Raw genomic sequence first — 22,231 nt, 5'->3', positions numbered from 1 at the left:
AGACAGAGCTGGGGTGGAGTCACCACATGGATCATCCTTGCTGGAACACACTCTTGTGGGCCTGAACGGCCCCTGGCAATGCCTGACTCAACACCCACCTGCCTCACCTGGAAAGGAAGGTTCTATGCCTTTCCTCCGTTAGTGCTGTGAGCATTAGTGATCTTTTCAGTCTGTCTTGCTACCCTGATGACATGCCAGTTTTCACTACCACAATCAAAAAGTGATCTCTGTAATAGTTCACGGTGTGGGTGCGTGGAATGGGCTCCCATGTGTACCGCTGATGGAGACACAAATAGGCACTTCTGGGTGGAATTTGTCAATTGTGACAAAAACTTTAGAAAATGTCCCTTCTTTTGACCTTGGTGATTCCACATCTTGAGAATTTATTCTGTTTTAAAGATTTTTGCATCTGTATTTATAAGGGATATTGGTCTATAGTTTTCTTGCGATATCACTTCCGTATGTATCTTACTTTTATAATCTGGGAAAAGTATCATAGGTTTAAAAACTAAGAGTGTAAACGACACTAAATCCTTCTTATTTAACCTTAGGCTCAGATGAAGGATTACCAACGTGAATTAGAAGAAGCTCGTGCATCCCGAGATGAGATTTTTGCACAATCCAAAGAGAGTGAAAAGAAATTGAAAAGTCTGGAAGCAGAAATCCTTCAATTGCAGGAGGTTTGTTTGTTAATACTTATTCATGCATTTGTTCAACAACTGTTTACCCTTAAAATTTCTCCAAGATCAGATAAATATGTCTTAATATCTTTGCAGCCTAGTGTAGTTTTTATGGGTTTTTTTTTTTTAGTCAGCATCCCTTTTTAATCTGATCCTGAACCATCTTGTTGCTTCAGTTCAGCAAATAGAAAGTGATCTCACTTTGTATATTCCTCTACCTGGCTAAAGGCAAAGGAGTGGATTTGTAACTTTTCAAGCCACCTTCTAGGCTTGGTGCCCTGTATGAGAAAAGGGAGTGACACTATTTATTTGGTGTTGGTAAGTTTTAGATTCATTTAACTCTAACCTTGGTGATACAACATTGCCTTGTTTTTTTTTTGTTTGTTTTTTTTTTTTTTGAGACAGAGTCTCGCTTTGTTGCCCAGGCTAGAGTGAGTGCCGTGGCGTCAGCCTAGCTCACAGCAACCTCAAACTCCTGGACTCGAGTGATCCTTCTGCCTCAGCCTCCCTGGTAGCTGGGACTACAGGCATGCGCCACCATGCCCAGCTAATTTTTTATATATATATCAGTTGGCCAATTAATTTCTTTCTATTTATAGTAGAGACGGGGTCTCGCTCTTGCTCAGGCTGGTTTTGAACTCCTGACCTTGAGCAATCCGCCCGCCTCGGCCTCCCAAGAGCTAGGATTACAGGCGTGAGCCACAGCGCCCGGCCTTGCCTTGTTTTTGCACAGAAGCACCATTCATGAGATACTTAAAAGGAGAGCAATTTGTTTCATTAAATTCCTATTCTTTCATTTATTTATTGTGTAAGTGCTCATGGGGAAAGGACTTCTGAAGTGTTGCATATAGTATGGAATTATATCAGTGCAAGGCACACTTGAGTATATACATTTCTGTATAGATGAAGGATGATCAGAATGTATTCAAACCTGGAAAGGTATTAGCTTAGGTGAAACGTTGATATCAGTTAATATGAAAAAACTCTCCAATACAAACACCTAGAGATGTTGGATAAAATAGTACCAGCGAGAGTTGAGCTTGCAGGAAAGAAACAGAGCTCCCCGGGTGTTGGGAATGGAGAAAGCACTGAAACCCAGACCCACAGACACTGAGATTCCCCCAGAGCCGGCTTTGGGTTTGATCACTCTTGGTTTGCTGTTCTATTGTTTCTTGCTCTTGCCTTTATTTCTTTGGATTTTTTTTTCTTTTTCTGACTTCTTGGGTTGGACACCTTAGCTCATCAGTTTTCACGCCTCTTGTCTAACACGTTTATAAAAGACTAAATTCCCCTCTAAGTTCTGTTTTCACTGTATCCCACAAACTTTGACAGGGCGTGATTTCATTGCCATTTAATTCTGATTTATCTGATTTCTATTATGGTTTCTTTTCTACCCGTGAATCATTTAAAAGTATGATTTAAGTCTCTAAATGTATGGCTTTTTTTTTTTAGTTGATTGCTAGTTTTATCACATTGTGGTCAGGGAGAATGAGAACAGCCCTAGTGCCTAGAATATGATCAATTTTTATAAATGTTCCATGTGTGCTTAAAAAGAACACGTATTCATCAACAAAGTAGAACGTTTAGGCTCTGTGTATCCATCATGGGGTTGATCAGTGATACCCCAAATGCCCATTTCCCCAAAGGTGACAGGGCTCTTGGTGCCAGCCTCCTAGGGAGTTCCTGGGCCATCACCTGGGTGTCCGAGCAGCACTCCTTGCACCCAGAGGTCTCAGTTTTTCTGAAAGCACACAGAGCCAGAGGACAGGGGCACAATGAGGGCCAAAGAGGACTGAACAGCAGAGGCCAGAAGGCAGCACTATCTGCCCTCAGCAGCCCTGCAGTTAGGCCCGCCGCATTCTGCCTCTGCCCTTGTATCCTAGACAGCTGCCCCTTCTTCCCTCCTGACTCCCACCTGCCTCATATGCGAGGACCCTGTGCTAGAACTGGGCCTTTCTGGAGGCCCTACATCCTATGCACTAACATGAGAGGCAGGTGCACGTGCCAGAGCAGTCAGGCGACCTCCTGCGCAGTCCTGCTCCTCAGACATCTTCAGGATGTGCTCTTGCCAAATGCAGCATCCTGTAGAAGGGGCACCTGGTGGGAAGAACCCTTGCTGGACAAGGAGTTGGAACTCTGACTTGCTGCTGCTAACCAACCTCGGGACTTTGGGCCAGTCTCTCCATCCATGTCGGCCCCAGTTCCCTCATTGATAAAATAAATGCACCCTTGACTCCTTTCTGTGGCAGTCATCTTTCCAAGGAAATTGGTGAACAAGCAGCCATCAGGCACAGGGCTGTCCCCATCACCCTGCCCTGTCCTGTGGAGCTGCAGTGGCCTAACTGGCCATGGCCCCATCCTCTTTGAGAAAGAGGCCCTGCTCACTGCAGAGCCCCAGCTCCCGAAACACCTGAGCCTCTGCGGTCAAGCCCTGCCACCTCCTCCCGCAGGAGCTGTGACGCTTGTTACGCTGCGCAGCTGCCTTGATACTCACTGATCTGTCCAGCTTGCGTACTTGATCTCCAGACTATATGCGAACGATACTTCAGGATCGCAAGCTGGTGTAGCTCATGCTTCTTTAGGGCTTGGGGTTTGTGCTCAGTTTGTGTTAAGAAACACCAGCTTGCACGAAGGGCAGGAATACAGCCACCTCTTAGTTGGAAGTGACAGCAAAGCCCTTGCATAGATAGGGCTGCCCTCTGTGGACATTTCTGTTTTAGGATACTGGCGCCACACATCACCCGGCTGGCACGCACCCACACAGATTTTCTCCAGCAAGCTTGCCGGCTTCGTTTCTCACATCTAAGTGACAGCTTGACATGCATGTGAACAATGACTGGAGCAAGGTCACTGCCACTCCAGGCACTGCCAGAGTCCCCCGTGCAGAGACTGGTCATGACCAGAGCTTAACGCACAGTCTCAACTGTTTAGGAACTTGCCTCCTCGGAGCGGGCGCGCCGACACGCCGAGCAGGAGAGGGACGAGCTGGCCGATGAGATCGCCAACAGCGCTTCTGGCAAGTGAGTCTCCTGGTGGCGGGCGGGAAGGCCAGCTTGGCCCTGTCCTCTTGGGCCGCTGCAGTTCTTCGCCCTCGCTGGGAAGGCTAGGGGTGTCTTCTGGCACGTAGGAGTCGGTAGCTGGCTTGCTCACCCATGCAGGGGCTGGAAAGACGCCGCGCTGGGGCGGCTCAGCCCCTGGCTGTCAGACCCCTGGGCCAGTCCTGCCAGCCTTGCGCACGCCATGGTGCTGCGGGGACCGTGCTGACTGCTCCCCAGGCCTTCTCTCTCACGTTTGTTAGGTTCCTTAGACATGACCTCTCTGTCAATTCATTTTCATTAAAAGTCATTATCTTTGATTCCAATTAAGTGGATTTCTTCACTTAATTCCTGGACTGAGAGTTCATCGTGTGCCTTTTTGAGCATGCCCTGTGACGCTGGAATTTTATCCTCAGTGCACTAGAAAACCATTACAGAGTTTAAGCGAGAGAATGCCGGATCTTGCTTGCATTTTGAAACTTGGCCCTGGCTGCTGTCTGTGGAGGACAGAGAGGGACAGAGGCAGCAGAGGGAGGCCAGCTGGAAGGCAGAGATGATGGGCCTCCTGCCCCGAGTGCAGACGAGGGGAGGGGGGTTGGAGGTGTCATCAGTGGGACCTGTGGATAGACTCGGACGCCGGTGCAGGGGAAAGCGAGACATCCAGAAGGATGCCCAGGTTCCTAGCAGCAGGGTGGGTGGCGGGGCCTCCCTGAGTCTCCCTGTGCTGTGTTCAGCTGGTATCGAGCTGTCGCCACCTCCTCACCCCGCCAGGTCGGCACTGCTGGACGAGAAGCGGCGTCTGGAAGCGCGGATCGCGCAGCTGGAGGAGGAGCTTGAAGAGGAGCAGAGCAACATGGAGCTGCTCAACGACCGCTTCCGCAAGACCACGCTACAGGTGGCCCCTGCAGCAGCCGTCACCTGGGAAGGGCTGTGCTGCCCCCTGGCATGAGCGACTAAACCTGTCTCCTCTCCAGGTGGACACGCTGAATGCAGAGCTAGCAGCTGAGCGCAGTGCTGCCCAGAAGAGTGACAATGCGCGCCAGCAACTGGAGCGGCAGAACAAGGAGCTGAAGGCCAAGCTGCAGGAACTAGAGGGTGCTGTCAAGTCCAAGTTCAAGGCCACCATCTCAGCCCTGGAAGCCAAGATTGGGCAGCTGGAGGAGCAGCTTGAGCAGGAAGCCAAGTAAGAGGTTTTTGCTGTTGTAAACCAAAACCCACTGCTTATCTGCTCCAGGCCAGGCTCGGTCTGTGTGTCAGAGGACAAAACACACACCCTGTGCCCTTGGGGGGCGGCTGGGAAGAGACAGCAAGAACAGACGACCAGAGTGGGAGACAGAAGGTGGTGTGGGCCGTAAGAGAAGTGCTGCAAGCGTTCTGAGGTTGGAAGGACAGGCAGCCGCTGCGCGCTGTCAGGGAAGGCTGGACTTTGCCTGTCAGCTGCTCCTGGAATCAGCTGAGGGCCATCACACTGTGCCCTGTGATCTCCTGGGCACCGTAAGTTTACATCTCTACCCAAAGTCGATTTCCCAAGTTGGTGGCGTCCTGCGAATGTTATAATTTGTCAGCAGACAAAAAATGCAACATGACAAAAATAATAGCTTGCTTCTCCCACAAGAATGGATTGCTTAACAGTTTCCCCTTCTGTCATAGTAAAGCCTTCTGAAATGTATGAGGAATTGCACAATACAGCTTTTGGCAGACATTTACAAAGCTGTTAGATCACAGGCTGCCAACACTAGAGCAGACCTTCAAATTCACCCTCTTGTTGGGGAGCTCAGAGCACAGAAATGCAGGGCTCTGCTCAGAACCCCACATCCTCCCAGCCCAGCATCCCAGCACTCCCACCCACTCTTGACTCCACGAGACTAAAAAACAACCATCACAGGTTTGTTTGTTTTTAGTTAGAATTAACATAAATCACCCATTCAGCTGACTCCATCCCTGTCAATTTTTCATACATTTGTTACGGAAGTTCTGTCTTCCGTGGAGTTGTCTAAATAAGTTACCTCTCCTTCGTGTGGAACAATGTAGACCTATCTAGGAACATGGATTTGTTTGACTTTTAACCAAAGAGTGAGTGTGTGAGGTTTGTGTTTTGTTTATGGGGTTTTGTTTTCCCCAATGTTAGCTGCCAAAACCTCTAGCACCATGGTAGGTAGTAAATTCTAAAGTGAACCAATCACTTAATAAATTAGGGTTTTGTTTGTTTTCCAGGTAAAAGGTTAGGTGATTAGAGTAAGCAACTGAAGTTTTCGTGTTCAGAAAGTCTGTGCTCAGTATACCTGCCTAGCTTGTATGTAGCATTGCTCTCAGACCACTGCATAAAAAGAACAGTACCTGCGTGTGCAAGACTAATGCACTTTTTCTGTCAGTATTGAGGGATATGTTAAGGGAATTCCTATTTCGACCAGAAGGAAAGTTTCAGAATCATGTCATTCTTTGCAGAGAGGCCCAGGGTGACATTCCACAGTGGTTTCGTCTTTCAAAGAAAAAGGACTTTAAAAAATATTTTTTCCCAAAACTATTCACTTTCATAGGGAACGAGCAGCCGCCAACAAACTAGTCCGCCGGACCGAGAAGAAGCTGAAAGAAATCTTCATGCAGGTGGAAGACGAGCGTCGGCACGCGGATCAGTATAAAGAACAGGTGCGTGGCGGGGCGGGGCAGGCAAGCTCGGCGGGATGCACTCCCGCCAGGGCGCTGCTGGGAAGTGGGCCCGGCGGCACGAATTGACCGGCACGATTACGAAAATGCTGTTCGAAACTTAGTTCTAATGTTTCAACTGTTAATAACGTGCTGTCCCGTGTTCCCAAGGGACACCCAGTGCACAAGACACACAGGAGGGTGGCGGCAACAAGGCAGAAGGCGCTGAAGTGTGAGGCTTGAACCGAGTTTTAAAGTTACGGGTTTTCTCCACTACAATGTGCACTCCATGAGTGCAGAAACTTCTGCCTATTTTGCCATTATCTCCCCAATGCCTAGAACGACTCCTGGACATAGTTGGCAGTCGTGAAACCTTGGCCGGGTGGAGGGGTGGACACGGGAGATGCCGAGTAGAAAGCATGTTTGTGAAACCGAACACCCTGTGTGCACGCTGCCTAGCTGGCCTTCCTCGCCCGCATCCAGACAGAATTTCCTAGGCACGAGGGAACATGTCACAGGACTTTGTGCCGTAGTCAGGTCTGCAGTGCGGGGAGCTCGCTCTTGCGCCCCTCTCTGCTGTGGTGACAGGGTTTCGCTGGCTTGGCCCAAACCCTCCCCTGCTCCGGTCAAGCAGCCCGGCCCTCCCTCCCCGTGCCCGCCCTCGAGGCCTGGCAGCACCCAGGGCAGTGTGGGCGGGTGGCCAGGCCCGCGGGGCTCGGCAGTGCGGCACCCAGTGGAGAGCGTCTTCGTCCTCAGGCCAGGTCTCCCCAGGGTGGCCTTGCACTTGAGTCCCAGCATAACGTCTGAAATGTCCACGCCGCGGGGAGACGTAAAAATTCAGTGCACCATCTCCTGGGGTGAGGCTTGTCCTGAATTGTTGGCTCCTCTGCATTTTGCAAGAACACCAGTTCCCATCACCGTCCGCACGTTACATGTGTAAAGGGATTAAATTATGTCATTTTTCTGCAGAAAACTCGGTTAAAAACAGGGTTTTTAAGTTTTTAAAAATTTCCCTTAGCATAGTTTCCTGTGTAGATACCGGCGTCGCTGAGAGTGGCGGCCAGGTGAAAAGCCTTCGGCCGGCCCCACTCTGTGCGTGGGTGGGTGCACGTGCGTGCTCACAAGGGTGGCAGCACAGAGCTGTGCTGACACACTGGGGGTACAGAGGCTGACTCGGGGTTCACAGTTGAGTTTATCTTGATTCCTGTAACTTCCCCAAGATGGAGAAGGCCAACGCCCGGATGAAGCAGCTGAAGCGGCAGCTGGAGGAGGCGGAAGAAGAAGCTACACGTGCCAACGCTTCCCGGCGCAAGCTGCAGCGGGAGCTGGATGACGCCACCGAGGCCAACGAGGGCCTGAGCCGCGAGGTCAGCACTCTGAAGAACCGGCTCAGGTGAGCGCGGGGGCAGCGGGGCTTTCAGACGGCGCGTTGGGGCCTAGCCTGGGGCTAGCGTGTGGCCGGTCCGAGGAAGTTCCCATTCTCTCTCTTAAATCACTTCGGTCGAGATTTCTGACCTTTCTGGTAGTCCTTGGGGAGAATAAAAGGGGACCAGGCCATTTTCCCTGCTGGTCACTAGGGACCACGCCAGTGCCCAGTGCGAGGCTAGGTCAGGTGTCCATCCGTGTCCAGACGTCAGCGTGAGGAGAGATCCCGGCCTCCCTCACAGAGCAGGGCAGGGGCGCCTGGCAGGAACGGTGCCGTCAGCCCCCAGCACCCTCCTCCCTCGCTGCACCTGCCTGCCCCGGCGGGAGGGCAGGACCAGACAGCCACGCTGAACTCTGCCCCACCACAGCGCTGGCAAGGCGTCAGCAAACCGTGGCCAGTGGGCACATTTGCTACAGCCAGCAAGCTAAAACTGCTTTTTGCATTTTTAAAGGGTTGTGGAAAACACAAAAACAAAGAAAATGCAACAGAGTCCCCATGTAGCCCATAAATCCTAAATAATTTGGTGTCAGGCCTGTTACAGAAGGAGGCTGGTGACCCTTGGGTTAGCGGCGGAGCTTGGCCTCACTCCGTCTTTCTCCCCGTTTCTCCCACGGGTGGTCTCAGGTCGAGTCAGGCCGTGCCCAGCTCCCCGGGGCGTGCTCTCTGCCGCGGGCACCGCAGCAGAGGCAGGCAGGAGGCCTGCCCCTCATGCCCACCCGGCACAGGGGCACTCGTCCTGAGGACAGGCCGCAAACGGAAGTTCAGTGACATTGGGCATCTGGCTAACTGGACAGCCGCGCACTCGGCTGCTCACGACACACTGCTCTCTGTTCCCTCCAGGCGCGGCGGCCCCATCAGCTTTTCCTCCAGCAGATCTGGCCGGCGCCAGCTGCACATTGAGGGGGCGTCCCTGGAGCTGTCCGACGATGACACGGAAAGTAAGACCAGTGACGTCAACGAGACGCAGCCACCCCAGTCGGAGTAGAGCCTGGGAAGCCAGAGGCGGCAACACGACAGCGGGACACTTAGGAACTCACCGCGCCAGCTGCCTCGCGGCCTCCTGCAGAGTGACGAGTCGGCGAGCTACGGGATTCCTTCCTGAAAGATCAACTGTGTCTTAAGGCTTTCCAGCCTACGCATACTGTATCCTGCTTCAGATTTAGGTACATTTGCTCCCCTTTTTATATATATATATACACACACAAAACACACATATTAAACAGATGGTTTCATCATTGCATCTATTTTCCATATATTCATCAAGAGACCATTTTATAATACATGTTAAGAACCCTTTTTAAAACAGAAAACTCCAGACCCTTCGTTGCCAGTCGCTGGGTTATTGGGGCAGCGTGGTTGTTGCTGTCGCTCTGCATGCTCTCTGTCATACAGACAGGTACTTAGTTCTGTGTTCATGTGGCCCTGACTCCTCAGCCACGTCAAGTCTCTTAGAACATTGTGGAACCTAAACTGCACTTGTATCTCTCATTTCCTTCGAATAACAATCAACACGATTTCAGTAAGCAAACTGTGAAGGGGGCTTTGGAAAGATTAGGAGGGGTGGGCTGGATTGGAGGAAGCAACATCCGTTTGGGGTTACCGTGCCCATCCCCCAAGGGGTGGCTCTGCCCCTCTAGTTGGTGGTGTCCCCGCATCTACTCATGTGAACTGTCCTTGGCCAGGGCTGGTCTGTGCATAGAAAGGGTGTGGCCACCATGCATCTGAGGCCCCAGGTGGCAGCCGTCAGTCATGTAGACTTCTGGACCCACCGGGCTTTGCCTGTGCCCTCCTCACTTCGGGAGCAAACAGCTGTGCCCCAGGCAGGAGTCGGCGGAAGGCCCCCCTCGCCAGCCAGGCTCTCGTGCTGACCTTGCAAATGCAGCCGCTGCTTTGAGCCCAAAATAGGAACATTGGTTTTGTGTCCGAGGCTTGTACCAAGTTTGTCAGCGAGGTTTCTAGAACCTCAAGAACAGATGCCATCTTCCTGAATGTTGACATGCCAGTGGGCGTGAATCCTCTTTCATTTTTCCTTTTCCCTTCCCTTTGGACAGTGTTACGGTGAACATTTAGCATTCTGTTTTTGGTTGATAGTTGAGCAAACTGACATTACAGAAAGTGCCTTAGACACTACAGTACTAAGACAATGTTAAATATATTATTTGCCTCTATAACAATTTAATGTATTAAGTTTGTGCTTCATATCATGTACCTCTCTAGTCAAAGTGGTATTACAAACATTCAGTGACAATGAATCAGTGTTAAATTTAAATCCTTGATCCTCTGCAATGTGCTTGAAAACACAAACCTTTTGGGTTAAAAGCTTTAACATCTATTAGGAAGAACTTGTCACGTGGGTTTGGAATCTTTGATTTTCCCCCTTTATGAATTGTACTGGCTGTTGACCACCAGACACCTGACTGCAAATATCTTTTCTTGTATTCCCATATTTCTAGACAATGATTTTTGTAAGACAATAAATTTATTCATTATAGATATTTACGCCTGCTCTATTTACTTGGAGAACAAAAGCACCCATGGAGAATAAACAGACCTCAATAAACAAGAATAATCATGTGAACATGGCATCTGTTTTCTCACCTTCTGTTCTCGATTTCCCATCTGGGATCTGATTGAAGGGTGGTAGCTACACAGACTTACAATGACGCCAGGCCCACTGTTGCTAAGGGTGCTGGCTCCCAGAGACGCAAACAACAGAACGATTCTCCGGGCAGGCCCGGCTCCAAGCCCTGCTCTCACCAGCGCCACACCCTGTGCAGACGGCGGGGCGGGAAAGAACCACAGAGGGGCAGGGCGGGCTGGAGACCCAGCTGTCAGGGAGCAATTTAGGAGGGTTTGGGTCACCAGCCAGTGAAGCTCACGACTGGGTTAGAGCATTTTAAGAGGCCCAAGAAGTTTCAGGCAGGATATGCACTAAAGATGCTTTGGAAGGCTCCAGGGGAGATCAAAGGCAGCCTCCCGTGGGGGCCAGCGAGGGCTGGAGAGAAATCCTAGGGGAGCACAGAGTCACACAGAGAATGCAGGTCTCAGTCCCTACCACTCTCAAGCCAGGCTGGTTCTGGTAGGAAGGGGTCTACACCTAGGCTTCTTGGCAGCAGTGGAGACGTGGGAAATGAGCAGACGTGCTCCCTTTCTCGTGTCACTACTATGGGACAAGAAAGGTGAGCTGCAGGTACAGAGTTTCAACTAGGTTCTTACCCCTGCATCCGATATCTTAGTCCAGGAGTTTACGGAGGCTTGTTTTTCTCGAAAAGTAAGAATTCTTCCCTCCTGGCTGGTCTAGCTGGTGTTCAGTTTCCCAACTACTCAGCCTACCTGGAGAAACATAATCTACACGGGCTGAATCCAGGTCCTGATCCCACGAAGGTGCTAACTAGCAGGAAGCTTTCCTCACCAAACAAACCACCACGGCAGTCTACGGAAAGGTAGCTCATACAGCTTTGTTGGGCATTTAGCACAAGGGAAGACTGTGGCAGCTGGGCTTTGAGTGTGTCACAAAGTCAAAGAAGCTGGCCCGCTTCCACCCAGCAGGAAGCTGTGCTGGGGTTTCACTCGGGGCTGTCGTGCAAACTGTAGATGCTCTGTCCTTGCCACATCACAGGGACTTCTTTTTATTACAGACAAAAGGTGATTCATTTCAGCTGCCTGCATTGGCAGGGATAGCATCCATTTCTAGCCCGCTGGCTTGAGGGTATCTTTCCAGACCCCTAATGACATCAGAAAGACTCTGGAGCTGCTTACATCTTCTGTCACCAATTTTCCTCATCCCTGGGAACCTCAGCTAAGATGAATTGGGGGCTGTAAGGCCAAGTTGTTCTAAGCCAGCCTTCCCTGTGGCTCTAGACAGGACTGACCCAGGGCCCCTTCCCCTGGAGCCAGTGTTGCCAAGGGACAGACACGTCTATGTCAAGACTGGGGAAGAAAAGAGCTCACAGTTGTCAAACTCTAGGAACTACCCCTCACCCCTTCTTGCCCCGGCCCTTACCCTCTCAAGGAAAAAAAAAAATACACAGGCCATCAGCTGTGACCTAGAAAGTGGACAGGATGGCTGAGCGTCACGCCTGTGGCCGAGACCCTGGGGAGACAGCCCCACACACGGAGTCGCTCTGGGAGGGATGCACAAAGCACCGCTCCCTCCCCACCTCTCTGGGGCCACATCTGTACCAACAGCCTTCCCAACCCCGGGGTGTTCACCAAAACGCCGCCCCATGCCAACTGTCAGGACCAGATGGGGCAGTCTATTTCCTTCTGTAGCCACCTGTCATTTGGGAATCTAGAAAATCATGCAAAGCGTGTCATTCTTATCAGAAATCTAATCTGAAACTATTGAAAAGGGCATATTTATGTCATGATGCCCGTTTTCAAAGCCCATGTTAACTGTAAGTACAGCGCCTGTGTACTACATGCAGAAGCGAGGCCAAGCCCCTTCCACCCCTACTGAGACTAGAAACTCGTGTTGGATTCATTCTGGCGGTGAGGTCTGTTTATTTTTTCAAAGTAGCCCAATAATCTCCGTTCCAGCTGACTGGATGTCACGAAGCCTTATTCAAGCTGGAATGTGACATAATCGACAAACGGGGTCTGACTGAAACGCCCAGGCAGAGCGCTGCCTGCACCAAGGATGCACCTACTGCATGCACCCTGAGAGGCCCACCTTGTCACGGGTGTTGGGTCCCATGTGTCTCATAATCTCTGTCAGTAGATGGCACTTGTGATGGCATTGCCTGACGACTCCTGGCAAAGTCAATAGAGCCCATCATCAAAAGTGGCAGAACAGGCGCCAGCAGCTTAGAAGAAAATTCTGGAGCCGGCAGTGGAACATGCTTTTCAGGAACACCACATCGCCAACGCCCACCACAGCACGGAGGACAGCAGCGCTTGGAAAAACACGGACGAGGACCACTCTGGGTCAAAGTGGTTCAGAACGTCAGACTCACGATGTGAATCTTTAGGAATCTCCCCCATGTTTCCCTTTGTGTATATGAATTAAGTGCGATGTGATGGAAATCTGGCTAAAGAAGTCTATGAGCTCTTTCAGTAAATATAAAAAGTTTAAATGATAAGCATTTTCATAGCTCCAACTGGCACATTTTTCTTAATGGCTCACAAAATAAAGGTGTGTCTTACAATTGCTGGTGTCTGAGATTCTGTGAAATGTGCTGCACTCTCCTCAAGGTGGCCTGGGAATCTGCATTAATATTTCCCCAAGTGAGACTCAGCAGGGCCTTGGGCAGCTCGGGGAGCCACTGCCTTGTGCTGCTGCTCAAAAATCTTGACTTCTCAGCACAGGTCTCCAGGCCAATGTGGGCAATGAAAGGAAATCAGTGTCAATTTAAAAATGAATTTGGGCAACTTTACAGATATATTTAGAACCCACAAATACTAAACCATTTGCATCCTTTTAATTTCACTGCTGGTTTTTTTTAATAAAGTTGCAATTAGCATGTTCATCTATTTTGTGTCCTTTTGCCATCAGTCATTTTCAGCCCTGTGCATTAGCACTGCTGTACACTTACGGGGCTCTAGGGTGTCAAACATTCCCAACCACCAGACATTTGTGTTGTCGCTATTGAAATGTATTTGTTCTTACTACCATGGGGCATTATCCCAAAAGTGGAAGGAATTTTTATGGCTTATCACACTGTTAGGTTGATTCAAGACTCACAGAAACTAATATAGTAATACAAGGAATGTAAAAGTGTACTTATCTCCCTAAATTCTAGGTAACAGTGGGATTAGTTTGCTGATTTTTTTTTCTAGTTCAATCACCTTTTTTGAATCCAAAACTTTCTTAGCTCTGCCATCTACTGAAGGGAGCAGTAAGGCTCTGAGCCTCCTTCAGACGTAGCTGGTTACTCAGGCACGTGCAGAAAACCTGCTGCCCAGGCCCCACCCCCACCATCACCCCCACCTGCAAATCACAGTGGGTTAATGGAGACAGCAGTCAAACTCCACACCAGAACAGAAAGCCCCACACAAGTAAAAAGGTGAAATCTCTGTTCACTGTGCATCAAGTGTCCCTTGGGAAGGCTTCCTGAAGAGCCAACAGAAAACACACAGAGTTCCTGTGGGTACAGACGGGAGCACAACAAAGAATGACCCCAAGTCGTGACCCCACACAGCACAGAGCCTACTGGGTCCCCCCACACCAGCACTGTTAGATTTGCTGTTACCAGAGTTGCCTCTTCCACATGTACCATCTTTAAAGGAAGTCTATTTTGTTAATTATTTACTCAATTATTGTTTCTTCTTAAAATTCAAAAAGGGCCACTGTATTCCTTAACATTTTTAACAGTCATGGGACCACTTTTCAGGTAAGATGCTTTAAGTCATAGGAAAATGATTTACAAAGATAACTCTTCTCCCCCCCCCCCAAACCCCATTCTTAGGAAAGAATCAAGAACACATCTATTTTTTTTAAAGCCACGCTTGTGTTTACAATGTTTTAACCTTTGGGGGAAATATATGCAAGAAAACAATGCATTAAAGGAAGAGCTGGAGTGTAGAAAAGGCTCATCTTAGCATCTTCCAGGCAAACAGTGAATCCACTGACTGCTTGGCCCCATCCGGCCTCTGGCATGTTCCCGCTGCAGCAGGGCGGGTGGTTCTGAGTTTGAGCCAGGGAGGAGGGCAGATCTGGCTACCGGGTGCTCCCTAACGCTGTGGCTCTACTCAGACACTTCTTCTTTCTCGAGGTGCCAGCTTCCACATGGCTCTCGGAAGACGCACACTAGTGGCATCTCGGGGACAGCTGCTCAGAGAGGCAGAGTCCGCACGCCCCGCAAGTGCAGGACGTGGGGGGGAGGGAGGCTGGATGAACCAGACTCCTCCCGTTGCAGAAGCTACACTGGCCCCACAGCTCGCCATTTCCAAACCTCAAAACCTGCCTCTGTCATCTGGGACAGAGGTGGAAGTCAAGGCCAGTGAGGCCTAGAGTTTGGAGAGGCTCTGCAGAAAAAGGCACTGGGCTCGTTCCCAAGCCTGGCTTTGGCAGGAGCTAGCCATGTGAGCCCAGGCAAGTCAAACCCTGGGCCCACGTCTCTTCTATCAGCTGAGGAAAGAGCAGCACATCCTGCTCTCAGGGCTCTTCTGCATAGTTCTCCCGTGCTGCTCTGTGACTCGAGCTTCCAGCTTTGCTCCTGGCTCGTAACTGCATTGGTGGGTATAGTTTCTGGGCACTCTGGGCTGAGAGAAAGTGGAGCCGTGGCTAGGAAGACAGCTAGGGAGCAAGGGATGGGTGGGGTAGCTGAAATGGAAACACCTGGAAGCCACGAGGCCTGGGCGGGGTAGCTGAGATGGAAACACCTGGAAGCCACGAGGCCTGCCTTCCTTCACTGCTGGGAGATCAGCCCTGCCAGCAGAGAGGACCCCTTCCTGAGGTTCAGGGAGAGCCAGGCAAAACCAGCACCCACACCTTAGGAAGAGAACCACACGAGGGCTCTTTAGCTAGACGGGTAGTAACGTCTATGCCAGGTAGCAGTAGTAGTAACGTCTATGCCAGGTAGCACGTGCTCTCTGAGCAAGTACAAAGCAGCATCTTGCGCCAAATAATCCAAACAGAAAGTGGAAGATGAGGCCTGGGGAGTCACCAAGTTTCCTCATGGGGATATATGCCAAGGGCTGCCTCAGCCATAAAAACCAAAAATAAGTGAGAGTCTGCTCCCAAAGGAACCAGAAACAAGCCCGGCAGCACACTGCTGCCCTTTGAGGGACTTGGCCCACTCCCTTGTTCCAAAAGCAGTGGTGACGTCTGGTGAGTGACACGTGGACTCGTGCAGCCAGGGCCCCTCCTCCAGCCATCAGCTGACTGACTAGCAACTGACAGAACAGTCTGGAGAGCCCAGGGGGCTCAGCTGCAGAGACACCGAGAAACCACTGGGGAGCCGGGCTCCAAACCTCATCTGTGCTTTAACCACAGCAGCTCTGCATGTTGCGTTTTAGATTCAGGGTTCCTGTACAAACAAAGAGGTCTGCTAAATGTTGACGCCTCTGATCTCCCCAATCCTTCCAATGACAGCTGGGAAAGCAGCAGGGGATTGCCACACATCGGTAGGAGACCTGAGCTGTCGCCTCAGCGCTCTGCCAGCGCAGCTGTGCACAGCACCCCCCGCAGCAAGTGCCGGGGGAGTCGGCTTAGGACAAAATCTCCAGAACTAATAGATTTCCTGCCCGTGTTAACAGAGGAAATGTTTGAAAATGTGTCTTACTCAATGTTCTCATTCACTTAGGATTTCGATTCACTTAATTTTCATTTACTTATGGCTTTAAGACTATAAAGTACTGTCTGCTTACGCTGTCATAAGCAAACAGTGCTCAGCACCTGACAGATTCACTCGAACTCCTGGGTTATATGTTCCTCAACTGTCTACCTTGTATCTTGCTACATCTTGCTACCAAACATCTGACACCTTCTCTCACTTGCTAGCATTGACCTGAGGGATGAGGAGAGAAGCCAGATCCAAGTAACGTCGAATCCCAGAAAAACATTTGCCATGAAGGGCAGCAGAGCTGGAGGACCAGCTCCCAGAGCCGCCCCAAGTACTCCACGACCTTGAAAGCTCCTCCCTCAAAGTCCTGGTCCTTCCTCCCTAATTTTCACATGTGGCCCGGGCCCTTCTCCGGCTGCTCCTGGAAACCACAGCTGAAACTAGAAATCAGCACCCAGAGCCAGCGCGAGAGCTCTGCTCAGGGCGTAAGACATCCCCCGAGGCCGCCTGACTCTTCGTGTCCCATCCCACAGCTGCTGTCCACTGCATGTACCAAGTCAGGGCAGAAGTGACATTTGACCCTGGCTCCAGCTCGGCTATCACAGATGGCAGGAACCCAATAAAGCAACTTCAATCCTTTTTTTCTGTGAAATTTATTGTTTCCACATTAAAAGACTTTTTTTGGAGGGGAAGTATTTGTTTTTAACTACATGATGATCCTATACAGCTGCCCAGAGTAGGACACCATCATAAGTCATTAACATGCCATATGAGTTCTGAATAAATAAAAGCTACAAAGCCCAAGTTATATACAAATATCTTAGGCAATAATGTTTACAAACCTATGTACAAGAAAACAAATGTAAACAGTAAATGCAGCATGAGAGTAATCACAGGGTGCACAGGGACGACCGCTTTTGGTCAATCTGCCCCCAGGAGCTGGCACCAGCCAGCCCTGGAATCGGGCCGCTCAACCCTTCCTAACACAACTGGACGGGCCCTCAGAAAACAAAAATGCTCTGAAGATGTCACTGAACTGAAGGACCGGGAAGCTGGCGACAGGTTGCCCCCTTCCTCTGAGTCTGAGGCACACGGAGGAGGAGAGAGCACAGAGGCTCAGCCTGTGTGTCCAGGCCCCATGGGCTCCTGCCATCTGGGGCGCCGATGGGCACTTTGCTGCTTTGGGAGGCAAGTGTGTGGAATGGCAACTGCTTAAGTAAAATCAGAAGGTGTAGAAAATGTTCCCTAATTCAGTAACCTTCCTGACTCCGCAAGAAGCAGGCCCAGACCGTGAGGGGTGGAGCTGGGGGACACATGATCGTGAGCACTGAGATGCTTGGGTGGAAGCACAGGGGGAGGGCATACATTGACCTGATTTGGGGGAGAACTTCTAGAAGATCTGCAATGTCCTAAACACAACTAAATCCTATCAGTACAGCAGAGTGGGAACTATGAGGCAGGTGTGATGAATGGGTACTTCTGCATCCAGTGACCAAGTAATACACGTATGTATCACCTTGTGACCCACAAAAGTGCAATCATGTGAAACCAACGGCACTACGGCGAGAAGAGAAAATAGCCAGTATTGATATCGCGCAGAGTCCTGGGGCTGGGCAGGGCCCAGCAGCCGCCACTGCATGCAGCCTGCCCTCTGCCAGCCGTGGGGAGGCAGAGGGAGGGGCACAGGGCTGGGCCCAGGCACCGAGGGGCGAGGCGTGGGTGTCCTGGGTTGCTGGAGGAGGGCAGGAGCCCCCACCTGGAGGCCGGGCACTCACACACTGAGAGGCAGCATCCCCGGTGCTGACGACGGGCGCGAGGAGCCCAGACCAGGAGGAGGAGGAGCTGGGTCAAAGCCGTTTACTGCCCTGTGGGGGTGACCAGAGCAGGGAAGGGAGGAAAGGGGGAAAGAAAAATAAACTGTTATTTAAAATCACTGTATATACAACAACAAATTCATCTGCTTTCTAAAGCTATTCTTCTTCCTGGCCCACAGCAGGGCCCTGATGGGCCTGGGGGGAGTGGCTGCCTAGAAAGCACGGGTTGGTTAGAGAACTGAGAATTCCGTAGTCCTGGGGAACCGAGACCACATGACCCTTCCTGGCAACTTCATCACACTGGCCGCTGCAGCTGCAGCCCTGATTTTTCCCCTAGAGCAGGTCTAAATGTCTGGCAATAGGGAACTAGTTAAATAATGGTACAACTAAACAATGGAATATTATACAGCCATTAAAAACACATTCCACAGCTTTTTAATAGCATGAGAAAATACTAAGAATGTAATTGATACTAAGTGGAAAAAAGAAGATTACCAAACTATGTATGTTTAATGATGTGAAAGAAAAAAGGTAAATGGTATATATGCTAGATTCTAGACTATAGCCCATTATATAGATAGACATTACTATCTATGGAGCTAAATCTAGAACACACATGCACATATACACACATATATATGTACATAGAATCATATATGTCATAAAAAGAAAATTTAACAATAGTTACTTTTCTTCCCTCTGGGTTGCGGTTAAATTTGTATACTACTTTATATTTTTTTATCATTTTTCCAAATCTCCTACAATATACATGAATATCTTAACAAGAGGGAGAAAAATAACATTTTAAAAATTGTTTAGCAAGCAAAGCTTTCTCTGCAGAGTCAAGTGCAGACAGCCCAGCCCAGCAAAGAGCCCACAGCCAGAACCCAGCGCCCGGGGAGCCCCAGCCCACCTGGCAGCGCGGCCACAGGTAGCAGCGAGGGAGTAAGGAGTGGAGACGTGGAATCTCTCTCAGGGGCCAATTCAGCCTTTCCATCTTCTAAAACTTCCTAGGAAAACTTGTCCCACTAACAATTTGGAAGACTCAGCCAACCATAACAAGGGGCTACACTGCAGCACACCTGCCCACCACAGTCCCCCACCTACTCCTCAGAGGAATCCAAGGAGTTGAATTCAGACTCATGGAGAGAGGTTCTCTTCAAAAACAAAACCAAAAAAAAGCCTGGAGACACGTATTTCCTGCAAAGACAACTGAAGAGGTGAGTGTAACCTCAGAGAAACAGGCAAGTAAACAGACTTGACAACCCTGTCTACAAACAGGGTTCAGGTCTAAAGAAACTAGAGTATATACTTGGAGTCTGAAATCAAGCAATGCACACAGACCAAGAGCAACAGGAAGGAGGCTCTGGCAAATGTCGTTTCTCTCTGTTGTCTGGGATTTTCCCTTTTCTCTTTGGGCTGGGAAAGGTCTGACTTTTGAGGTTCATCACACTGGAAAGCTTTACACCGCCCGTGTCCATTCTCCCAAGGCCACATCCCTGTGCCTCTTCTGGGGCCAAGGGCCATATGTCCTATTTGCCACTCTAGTCCTCATATAATAAGCTCCATCTGTCATTTGTCTGGCTAGTCCCAAAGTCTCTGAAGCCTGCTTCTCCTACCAACCTCAGGTAGAACTAGGCAGGCCCCACAAAGGGCCTCGGCTTTCAACATGTGAACCTCAGATTCCCAGCCTCACAGATCACAGTAGCAGGGCAAGTCCCCAAACTTGTACTGCAGACAGCCCCCGACTCGGTAGAAAAGGAGCACTGTTGGTTGTCAAGAAGAATCTGGCACCTGGTCCGCAGAAACGCGCAAAAGCAGCAACCAGGAAGATGGATCCACGTACGGGTTTAGGGACAGGACGCCAACATTTTCAAGTTAGATGGCCCTTTAAGGAACTCTCCCTTGTTGCACTGAGGAGGAAACCAAGGCAAGAGAAGGTCTAGCATTAACCTGAGCTCAACCAGCAACACATCAATGGGGAAATCAGACCCACAACCTCCTCCAAATGCCCAGGCGACCATCCTTGCCTAGTCGCCTCCGGTCAGGGCCACCTGATAGTCTTCGGGAAGCAAGCGCCCTGGCGTTGCCAGTGTGATCGGCTCCCGTGGCAAAGGTGAGCAGTGCAGGCCAGGATACAAAGGGAGAAAAGTGGTGAGGTAAGGAAATGGGACTCTTGATTTGAAGGTGGGTGGAGCAGAGAGAGAAACACAATTCCACCAGGGTCCCACCTAGCATGTCTCTTCTAAGTCAAGAAGTGGGAAGTTAAAGACCAGAGGGAGATTATGGGTCTGGTGAGGGCCTTTCAGGGGAGTGCAAAGTTGCGCAATGGGGAAAGGCTTCCAAGAGAAGAGATACCTCTAAACTCACCATGTTTGGTTTCAGGGAGCAGCAAAAGAGCCAAAGGGAAATGTCCCAGTGGACAACATAGGACTGAAGGAAGAGGGAACGGGCAGGCATGGAAATAACAGGTCTGGGACTCGTGTGTAAAAAACGTTCCAGAGGCTATGACATTTCATGGTCTTACCACCAACGGCTAGTTAAGGAGTCTGAAAAATAGAGAATCCAGCTACGAAAAGGTGTGAAGGTCAGTTGTAAAAAGGCAACAGAAGACACGATGGGGAAGAACTAATCAATGCACACTTAGAAGCTGGTCAGAAGGACAATCAATCTAATGCATCAGGATGGAAACACACCTGTCCTGGATGCAAGGAAGGGTGCACCTGAGAGGGCAGGAGGGGAAAGGACAAGAGTGGGTGGGAGCTAATTCAGAAGAGTCCACACACACACACTCCAGACCCGTCTCCCTACTTCAATGGGTAATTGTGGGCTCAGAGCAGCTCCAGGCCTCAGCTCAGGTTTTGCTAACTGAAAAGCAGTTCTGAAATGTAAAAAGATCTTACACATGTTCCCATTTACTATTCCAATTTAATTTGGGAACACAAGCATGAGCACAGAGGTGAGGGAGTGCCATACACAAGGCTCCATTACCATTAGTGCCTAATTTGAGAAAACAGAAGCAACTGGGTCACAAGAAGAACTCCAGGCCCATGAAAACAGCCCGGTGTGGTCCCAGAGCCCATCAGTGAACCTTACTCCCCAACTCCACACTCAGACATCACCTGCAGTGCCCTACCGTGTATTAGGAGTGCCCCCTGGCACACTAGTCCAGCTGCCCCAGGACCAATGCAACTAATTTGTTCCTGTTTAACACAGCTGAATTAATAATAATAGTACCTAGACGAGTCAAAGAGGCTCTTGAAAGCTCACTCATGGGCTGTAAGTTGGTTAAAGCTGAGCCAGCCCCATGCAGTTAGTAAAACCAGTTAATATATCTTCCACCACACACCATGATTAAGAAAGAATGAAAAAGAGCACAGCAAACAAATTCAGTTACCCATGAACAACGTGGGAAATATGACTTTTTCTTGCCTAATAAAAAAAAGGAAAATACATTAAACAGTAATACAAATACTATTTTCACATCGTGCCCTAAAATTACTCCACGCCCACCTATATACAGGCCAAAAGAAATCACACTGGCTTACAAAAATAGGACAAGTAATACATAAGAAACTAAATAAAAGTTATGGGGAAAAAAGAATATTTTTGACAGAATCCAAGTGACGATAGTACACAGTTAATCTGTATCTTTTAGATGGGTGCCATAAAAGCTATTAGTGGTTGGAGGAAACACAGCAACACCTGGGAAGCAGGCATAGCAACCTACCTCTTAGAGGCTGCCAGAAATGATTGCAGACTAGATAAAATCCTGATTCCAAGAAACCCTCAACCAACCAGAATTTATAAAGTATTTTTGAATCCCATAAAGCAATATACCTAGTTAAGCTCTAACTGCATCTGAAGACTGTGAGGGCAGTGTGAAGGTGTGGTGAACACGTGCACCCACACAATGCACATGCAAATCTACTTTGATTGGCTCTTTCCCACAGTCTTCCTATAGGTCTCTAACAGCATGAGTAAGCTACAGTGTCACTGCTGCAGACTGACTCCTCAAGAGTAAGAGGGGAGGGCAGGCAAGTTCTAGAGCCAAAAGCCTTTTTTCAAATGGGGAGCTTTTTCTCACACTAAAACTACAAGCTATAATTCTACACTCCTATACAGACTGGGCTTTGTTTTAACCTGCCAGACTGTATAATAGATCTAGGAATTGTAATATTTCCACCCCTTCCTTTTGTAGCTGGTACATACCATCTCGGTTTTTATATAGTAAACAGGTCAGCAGGAAGAAAGGGCAGAGATAAAAAGCCAGGCAGGCCAGAAGGGAGCCAGAATCAAAGCAAAGCAGCAAGGAAGTAAAAGCACAGCAAAACCCACGACAGAGTTATCCTTAGGAATATGGCAACTAGACAAAGATAATAACTCAAGCATAGTAGGTTAATATTTC

At 49.6% G+C, this 22,231-nt stretch overlaps 2 protein-coding genes across 14 annotated transcripts in view; one reads left to right on the top strand and one right to left on the bottom strand.

The window, feature by feature from the left end:
* The window catches only part of MYH10 (myosin heavy chain 10), a 142,390-nt gene extending 132,028 nt beyond the window's left edge, over nucleotides 1–10,362 (top strand). For all 11 annotated transcript variants that reach the window (XM_075994160.1, XM_012775289.3, XM_075994161.1 and 8 more), the window contains 7 exons: nucleotides 552–680; nucleotides 3,612–3,700; nucleotides 4,487–4,610; nucleotides 4,690–4,898; nucleotides 6,253–6,361; nucleotides 7,579–7,751; nucleotides 8,625–10,362. In XM_075994160.1, coding sequence (XP_075850275.1) covers nucleotides 552–680; nucleotides 3,612–3,700; nucleotides 4,487–4,610; nucleotides 4,690–4,898; nucleotides 6,253–6,361; nucleotides 7,579–7,751; nucleotides 8,625–8,769 — 978 coding nt within the window. In that variant the 3' untranslated portion in view covers nucleotides 8,770–10,362. The remainder of the gene's footprint in view (nucleotides 1–551; nucleotides 681–3,611; nucleotides 3,701–4,486; nucleotides 4,611–4,689; nucleotides 4,899–6,252; nucleotides 6,362–7,578; nucleotides 7,752–8,624) is intronic.
* A 6,281-nt stretch (nucleotides 10,363–16,643) lies between these two features.
* NDEL1 (nudE neurodevelopment protein 1 like 1) overlaps nucleotides 16,644–22,231 on the bottom strand; it is a 53,750-nt gene continuing 48,162 nt past the window's right edge. For 2 of the 3 annotated variants that reach the window (XM_075994170.1, XM_012775272.3), the window contains exon 9: nucleotides 16,644–17,874. In XM_075994170.1, coding sequence (XP_075850285.1) covers nucleotides 17,781–17,874 — 94 coding nt within the window. In that variant the 3' untranslated portion in view covers nucleotides 16,644–17,780. Of the gene's footprint in view, nucleotides 17,875–21,220; nucleotides 21,256–22,231 lie in introns of all 3 variants that reach the window. The other variant, XM_012775277.3, reaches the window with a different exon arrangement.

The sequence above is a fragment of the Microcebus murinus genome, chromosome 18, assembly GCF_040939455.1.
Source record: "Microcebus murinus isolate Inina chromosome 18, M.murinus_Inina_mat1.0, whole genome shotgun sequence".
Lineage (NCBI taxonomy): Eukaryota > Metazoa > Chordata > Mammalia > Primates > Cheirogaleidae > Microcebus > Microcebus murinus.
Note: the sequence above shows the minus strand (reverse complement) of the source record. Positions and strands in the feature narration are given on the sequence as shown.